Source organism: Triticum dicoccoides, chromosome 7A (assembly GCF_002162155.2).
Source record: "Triticum dicoccoides isolate Atlit2015 ecotype Zavitan chromosome 7A, WEW_v2.0, whole genome shotgun sequence".
In the NCBI taxonomy this organism is placed as follows: domain Eukaryota; kingdom Viridiplantae; phylum Streptophyta; class Magnoliopsida; order Poales; family Poaceae; genus Triticum; species Triticum dicoccoides.
In genome coordinates this window covers 510,243,154-510,251,476 of record NC_041392.1, presented here as the reverse complement: position 1 = coordinate 510,251,476, position 8,323 = coordinate 510,243,154, and the positions used below count along the sequence as shown (strand labels likewise).

The window sequence follows — 8,323 nt, the reverse complement described above, 5'->3', positions numbered from 1 at the left end:
GGCGGTGGCGGGGCGGGCGCGACCACGACCACAACGATGGCGGGGCTGGGAGGAGCGCGGCCACGGTCACGACGAGGCGCAACGCGGCCATAGCCACGGGCGGCACGGCCACGCCCACAACGAGGCGCAACGCGGCCACACGGGCGGCACGGCCACGACGAGGTGGAGCATGCCCACGGCCATGACGGGGCGGAGCGCGGCCACGGCCACGGCGGGGCGAGCTAGATACGAACGCGCGTGGTTAATTTTAGACGCCTGTTGGAGTTGCTACTATTGCTAATTGGGCAGTATATTTTTGAGCATCTGCTGGAGATACTCAGTCATCCGACGCTATAAAACGCTATTTTAGCGCTATAAAAGAAATTTAGCGCGCGCGGCTATATAGGGCGTCTGTTGGAGATGCTCTTAATCAAACAACTCTCTTATCCTTTAATCAACAGAAATGACATTTCTTTTGTCTCGTTTTAAGAAAAACTCAACTAACCAATTTCGTATGAATTTTATTCATTCCATGCCGTCGATCGCAGGAAAAGAAAATGTGCACTAGGACGTCTTCAGAACACGTAGCAATACTGCTACTGTAACCGATAACCTTGTCAATCCACCAAAAGAACCTTTCACCGCTCTTTCCCTTCCATTGTTTTATGCACCAAGGCATCCATCCCAAATTCCCACGCCACGAATCACTCGGAGGCTCGGAGCAGCAAGTCAATCACGCCTTTGGTGGTTTGGTTTGGTTGGCTCGCAGGCGGTGGCCAGCAGCCACGCGTGCCGCTGGAAGAGGCAGCACCACTCCTATAGTGTTTTTCCTTTCTCTACCTATCGGTTTATAGCCACTAGTCCCGAGCAAGAGCTGCACGTGTCCGGGCGGAGCTTTCCAGCAAACCCTGCCGCGGTTGGCGTGTCGTCCTCGGCGGCCGCCACATCGCGCGTAACGCCAGGAATCCGCACTGCATCTCCGTGTGCGGCCAGGGCTGTGCCGACGGATTCCCTGCCCCGTTACTTTGCCGTCGACAGAGCTAAAATGGCTAGGCGCACATGGAGTTGCTACCGGCTAGTGGTCAACAACACTGAAGATTTTTTTTTCTGCGGAGTGAGCGTAAAAGCACTGTATTAAGATAATTCGAAACATTGCAGCTAAACCTTATAAAGAATAAACTCTTTTAAAAAATGACCCACAAATGATTGCGCCCTCCAACAGAGCAGGTGGTGTGTCGTTGCCTCCTTCGTTTCACTGATGACTGACGAAATCAGCTGAACCTTGTTTTTCTAAAGTCAGAAAGTCATCAAACAAATAACCAAGAGAAAAACCAATGTTGCCGCTGCATCGGAAGGATCGTCTTCTTTCTTCTGCGCGCCAGCTCATGTGAGCACGCGATGGATAGTAAAATCCGAAAAAAATATAAAACATTTCAAAAAATTGATTTTTTGGTGATACTATTGGCAAAAGTTCTGAGTGCTTGCAAAATTTTATTGCGAAATGACATTCGTGAAAGTCATGAAAACCCCCCCAAAATCAGCACTCCAAAATGTTTCTGAAAAGAACACTTTTGAAGCATTAATTTTTTTTGCTACGACTTCCACAAATGTTATTTCGTGATGATTTTTTGTGTGCACTGAGAACTTTTGTCAATGTTTTCACCAAAAGAAAATCAGAATGTTTTGTTTGATTTTTTTGGATTCTACTGTTCACCCGAGCTCATTTGAGCTCGAGCTCAGAAACAGCACGTCCCTATATTTCATTTCTTTTGATGGCAAGTATTAGTTAGAAGGAATGGAGCAAAGGAAACATTTCTTTTATCATAAATTTCTTCAAAACAATTATAATATTTTGAGAGTACATCTTCACAAAGATCAATGCAAGCGTATACAAATGGTGTGATAACATTACAACCTTATTCATGTTTATGGTCTGACCTTGACTTGACCATGTTAATTTTTGTGTTTTTTGTTCCTATGAATCAAAGTAACTCTATTATATATATATATTTTGTTGTTTTGTACAAGCATTTCTACTATTTTTTGATAGTTTTATATTACCGTAAGCTCACCATCATGCAAATCAAAGATGCTCTTACAAGGATCAGATTTTCAATGTGCTACCAATATACTCTCTTCTTCTCAAACGATATGCCATTTAACTATTTTCTTATGAAAATCCTTTGGATCATAGGATTGGGATTACTAAATTTTCATAGAGTCCATCACCATGTATCTATTCCATAGAAATCTCAACTTGAGTTCAAATCTTATTTTATTTTCCTTTAAAAATTAAAATTCATTTTTGCTCTACCCCTCTCCTCAACTCTCCGGAAATCCCATATTTATTTCAGAAAGACACATCTTGTAGAATTTCGTGTTTTGAAATTCTGTAGAATTCTACTCCCTCTGTAATTTTGTTAACGTAATTTTGTTTTTTTATTCCTAAGCTTTCTTGAATGTTATTTCTACGTTTTTAAACTACTATGTACTCTTTCTGTAAAGAAATATAAGAGTGTTTATATTACTCTACTATTACTACCTAAAATTTGTGACGAAAAGCAACAATTTCTCGGGTGCACGTAGCACCTGCTCCACCACTGAAAAGGCGGCAGCACGCCGTCACGGCCCCCAAAAGGCATCTTCAATGGTTGTAAGATAGTTGTTGAAAGATTTTGTCACATAAGATTTTTGATGATGTGTCATATAATAAATGAGAGAAGAGAGAAAGGTTGCATGTACATGAACCAACACCTTTTGCACAAGCTCCAATGTAGAATGAGAGATCATCTTATTTATTATTTCACATTTTATTGGGTAAACTACGTACATTTTATTGAAGTTGTTGTATGTTAAGGTGTTGGTTGATGACATGGCATATTTTATCAATAAAATAACATACATAACTGTTAGAGATGCCCTAACGGCCCGTCCCACTCGCTCCGTATTCTAGAGATCTCCATCCATCCACCGATGAGAAAAAGGCAGCCAAGGCGCACACTCCCACCACACACCGCGCGCTTTACGAGAGCAGAGGGGAACTCGTGCTTAGCTTTCCTGTAGCTTCGTTTGCTCCATCCATGGCCGATCCAGCCGAGGAGACCGTCGCCGCGCCCCCGCCGACCCCGGCAGCGCCCGCCGAGGGCGCCCCGCCGCTGTCGGCGGAGCCGCCGGCTAGCACCGACGCCTCGCCGGAGAAGGCGGCCCCGCCTGCGCCTGCGCCGGACACGACGGTCAGGTCTCGCGGGTTCAGGCTGCTCGGCGAGGACACCTCCGTGCACAAGGTGCTAGGTGGCGGCAAAAGTACGAGCCCTCCGTTCCTTTTCCTTTTACCTTTACTAGTATTTATTTTCCCTTTTATTAGTAGTACCTACTCCTTAATCTGTGGCAGTGAGTACTGGATTTGTTTGATTTTTCAAGTATTTGTTCGCACCACAGGCTGGCGGTTTCCATTTTGAGTGCGCATGGTGGTTCAGTTGGGAAGGGTTTAGGCGTTTAGCCAGATAGAACCTCCATTTCCAAAGAGAAAAATAACTAAGAAGTACCTGCGCGGTAGTTGCTTACTTCTGATTTCTTCGGTCCTTGATACGTGTTCTAATTAACATCGATTTAGATCTTCGAGTATCTGCGATTGTTTCGCTGTAGTAGTTGTCGTTGTCTAATTTGAGGTTGGGTGCTCAATTTGTGTACTGCGGACTGCAGATAGCGTGAGCAATATAAACGTTTGCTCAGTCCACATAGCTAATTATGAAATAACAAGATAAGAAGACTCCTTTTACCCCAAGAAAGCACCCACCTATAATTCTCTGATTTAGTGGATGGTTGTTTTTTGAGTCCTTCGGCCTGCAGATAATCAACGCAGTTACGTCACTAATATGAAATAAATGGGCATGCTGTCACTCGAGGTTTTACTTGTTGCCTTTTAGGCCGAATACAGTCTTGCTACCTTCTAGGCTGAATAAACTGTCCAATCCATGAGCTGTTGACCCAGACCACTTGTTTTCGCTTTATCTTTGTGGGATACTGCTCTGAAGCCTTGTAATTCATATGAATGATTCAAAGTATGTCGCTACTAGTAGGCGGCATATGATGAAATCGGTTAAATTGAAATGGAGAAATCTGAAATTCGTTTCCCCCCAAAATTAACTAACCTGCTTCCTTGGTAATTCAAAAGCCTAGAGAAGATATTCAAAAGCTTTGTACAGCTTTCTTGTTGACCCAGTAGATCTTATGTTAAGTGTGAAATAGGAAGACGAGCCTACCTGTTGGAATCAGCATCCTTTTATCCAGTTTAGTATGGATGTATGATGCCTGGAAGAATTGTAATGATTCTTGTTGGTGACTTTTTGCAAGTGGCAACATCAACTATACTGTAACCAGGAATCCGCACTTGAATTTGGTGCTCGTGAATCTACTTTATTAAAATCCACATGGACTTGTCAACCATCTTTCAGAAAAGAAAAGAAAAACATGGAACTTGTGAAACATCTTTTGAAAAAGAAAAGATATGGACTTGTGAACCTATGTAGTCCACTTTGCTGAAGTTGAAGTATCTATTATTACCTTCTAGAACATTTTTGCCAAACAAAATACAGTTTGCAACTTGATCTAAGCGATATTACGTGATATGTTGCATACAGAGCGATCCTTAAAGTATACCTTTGATACTAGCAGAAGTATAGCTGATCCTTGGGGAGGCATCCTCTTATCTCCGATGATGCTACTTTCTTTGCTGTTGAAGGGGGAATAGGTTCATTTTTTCTGGAAGTTCAGGAAAGGTGGATTAGGAACCAGAGTGTTAGTTTCAACCCCTCAGGATTGGAGGAGAGATACACCAGATAATACACGAAGGCACAATTTTATTCTAACAGAAGTGTAGCCCATACAGGATTCCAGCACCGGCTGTGGTTGGTCTGTTCCTTTTTGGGGCTTGGTGGTCCCGTGACCAGTTTACCACAACCGCTTCCTTCTAAGGGCCTGCTTGGTTTGCGACTAAATTTGCTATAGTTTGCCACACTAGTTTTGCTACACTTGCCTTACCTAGGTGTTCAAATTCTTAGCCACACTTTTGCTTGCCTTAGGGAATCTTGCCACACTTTGTGTACTAGTACGCGGGCACGTGCATAGCACGTACAAAGTTCAATTCGTGAAAACAGATCTCCCACGCTGATTTTTTTTCTGCAAAAAAGAAGTCCTTGAAAAGTCTAACAAATCAACAATTCTGTTCTGTTTGTATGTAAAGTTATCATGACAGCTATCCTAATTTCACTAATCAAAATGTCCTAGTCACATTTTTTCTTCCAAGAAAAATATTTTCATGGTTGCAAAACTTGGTAACATAAATTTTTGTCCATCTCATGTATTTGTACAGTGTGATAGATGACTTAACCATTGTGCTATCATATACATGTCGTATTCCCTAAAGAAATGCTATTTCATGGACGGACTGGATGCAAAGCTACCAGTACTTTGATACGCTCTAGGAGAAGGATGGAGATGGGAGTACAGGACCGAAAGTCTGGCGTGACTGCGGTTTGCTGCGCTGCAGGTCCATCAGTCCATGGCCGGACAGCGTCCTTCTATCTACGTGGCCCAACCTTGCAGTGCACAAACGCGACGTCCTGCAATAAACAATTCGGGTGGGCCTAGATTTCTCTAGAATGAACAACCAGCTGCATGGTGGATACTGTAGACGCGAATCCGTGCATTCTGAACCATAGGATTGACCCTATCGATGGCTGAAATTACTTCTTAGGCCCATCTTTCAAATTTTCAAAATTGGTACACTATATAGTAGTATAGATTTGACATGTGGGGTTCATTTCTCATAAAAAGAGATCTTGCCTTACATATGGCTAGAACCAAACACTCACCTAACTTGGTCAAACTTGCCTAATTTGAATTGTGGCAATGTGTGGCTAGGAACCGAACGGCCCCTAAATCAACTAGTGGCATCTGCACCTAGACATTTCTAATTGCTTCAAGTAGTATGTACCAGTACTTTCAAATTTTAAAATAAGAACTCTTCTTAATTCTTTTGCGCATGTACAGATGGTTTCCAGTGAGAAACCCGAACTACAGGGGCCTAAGCCAGTCTCCTAAACTAGTTGATATCATTTGGATTTTGTCACCGTCTGATGTTTTGGCATGCCACCTTGTTCAAAAGGGAAGTAGAAAATGGGGATATAGTATAGAGTGGTAAACAGAAGGATGGAAAGGCGTCATTGTCAAGCAGTGCTTGTAGCAAAACTGCAAAAGAGGGGAAAATATCTTCAAAGGCGGTAGAATTCAAATGTGATCCATGATATTTTACATGAAGGCCCTACTACAAGATCTCCAATTGTTGATTGTGAGTCCGAATAGTCGGAATTTGCATTCTCCAAGTTGTCAGTAGGGGCATCCGCAGGGTGGATCGTATGGGTTTCAACTCTAGCCTACCCCAACTTGTTTGGGGCTGAAAGGCTTTGTTGTCGTTCATTGGAAAACATACTACTATGTATATTTAAATGTGAATTTGACACTTATGAAAGAGTGGTGACCCTACAGCCTACACTAGTCATAGATTCATGACTCTAAAATATCAAAACTACACATCAAATCGTGGAGATATTCAGAATACCGGACGTAAAATTTGCAGGCCTACAGAATTTTTAGTTCTTTTCTTATTACCCTGCCTTTTGGCAATCACAAATTGATATATTGGGCGATCCATAAATACTTCTAAAATTATCCTCTTATATGTCTTCAGAGGTTTTGTTGTTGTTCTTAAGAATAATGTTGTGATCTTTGCATGTGAGAATGGTGAAGTATTTTTCTTCTACTATAGCAACAATAGCTCTCTTGGTTGTTTAAAAAAAAGTAGCCCCCTTGATGACTAAGACATGATATTCATGGCAAAATTATGAAGTCGGAGCTGCACTATTACAATTCTGATTGCTCTGTTTGTTGGTTTGTTTTGGTGAACTCCTGTGCAGCTGCTGATGTGCTGTTATGGAAGGACAAGAAAACAACTGCTGTAGTGATCGGTGGAACAACTGTCATATGGGTTCTATTTGAAGTGCTTGATTACCACCTCTTAACTCTGCTATCCCATGTGATGATTGGTGTGCTGGCCATCTTGTTTGTGTGGTCCAAAGCTATGACCTTCATCAAGAAGTAAGTGATATATATTGTGATCTTCTACATGTTCTGGTTGGTACCGCTTCCGTATTTCATCAAGTGTTACTTCTTCAGGAGTCCGCCGGATATTCCTGTGGTCGAGATACCTGAAGACCTCGCTGTGAATGTATCGCGGGCATTACGCAGCGATGTCAACAGATCACTTCACTTGTTGCGGGAGATTGCAATGGGACATGATCTGAAGAAATTCCTTGGTGTACGTTTTCTGCCATCAAAACTATACATCATAGTTTTGAACTGTTCAGCTTTTTTGCTTGATGGTATCTAATACTAGTAACTCCTGCATTTTCCAGGTGATTGCTGGTCTCTGGGTTCTTTCAGAAGTGGGAAGCTGCTGTGATTTCCTCACCTTGATATACATTGGTAATGCATTTTGTACTTGTTCTACAGCATTGTCGATCGGGACCCTGCATGTTATAAGCTATTGAGCTGATATAGCTGAGATCTCTTAACAGCTGTCCTGATGATCCACACGGTGCCGATCCTGTACGACAAGTACCAGGACAAGGTGGACCACTTCGCCGGAAAGGCTCACACCGAGGCGTGCAAGCACTACGAGGTGCTGGACCAGAAGGTTCTGAGCAAGATACCCCGAGGGCCTGCGAAAACCAAGAAGACCTAGAATGCTGGGTGTCTCGCGTGCATGCTGGGTCGTTCGTGGTTGCGTGATCCATATGCGTAATGCGGCGAGACGTCAGTCGTCTTACGGCCTTGCCTTCTGCTCAGCATTGTATTAGCTATTTGTATATGCAACTCTGAAAACTTCGAACGGCTACCTTTCTACTACCGCAGTCGCTTGTAGATACCTGTCCTGCCACCTGTGTGTATGCGCGGCAGATGTGTTCCGTGTGGATGTTCTTAGTGGAAGCCCTGCCGAATGGATGTTCTTTAAAGAAAATAACCTGCTGAATGCTGCCAGTTTCAGTGCCATTTGTTCACTACCTGTAATGCCCAGGCGGATCCCGATCTAGAATTGGGGATGAGGGAGGAGAGAACAGGGGATGAGGGAGGAGAGAACAGAGTAGATGAGAGGCTTGGAGAAGGGGAAAGGAAGACTTGATCAACACTCGCTGCCTCTTTCGTCTTGTGAGCCGTACATATGTAGTTGCCCCACTGGGCCATCCTTACAAGGCCGCAGCCCAATCACAAACCCACACACACTCGA

General features: G+C 43.3%; 1 protein-coding gene across 1 annotated transcript; it reads left to right on the top strand.

The window, feature by feature from the left end:
- The first annotated feature begins 2,968 nt into the window (after positions 1-2,968).
- LOC119327761 (reticulon-like protein B2) lies at positions 2,969-8,088 on the top strand. Its single transcript, XM_037600854.1, has 5 exons — positions 2,969-3,282; positions 6,954-7,134; positions 7,213-7,354; positions 7,452-7,521; positions 7,614-8,088. Exons 1-5 carry the CDS (start codon positions 3,060-3,062, stop codon positions 7,778-7,780), a joined length of 783 nt encoding a protein of 260 aa, XP_037456751.1. The 5' UTR covers positions 2,969-3,059; the 3' UTR covers positions 7,781-8,088.
- Positions 8,089-8,323: the final 235 nt, after the last annotated feature.

What these genes read in the sequence shown, in the direction of transcription:
- LOC119327761 (XM_037600854.1), top strand. Translation starts at nt 3,060, where the DNA reads ATGGCCGATCCAGCCGAGGAGACCGTCGCCGCGCCCCCGCCGACCCCG. An exon ending in GGTGCTAGGTGGCGGCAAAA is followed by an intron (nt 3,283 to 6,953) that starts GTACGAGCCCTC and finishes ACTCCTGTGCAG; the next exon opens with CTGCTGATGTGCTGTTATGG. An exon ending in CCTCACCTTGATATACATTG is followed by an intron (nt 7,522 to 7,613) that starts GTAATGCATTTT and finishes ATCTCTTAACAG; the next exon opens with CTGTCCTGATGATCCACACG.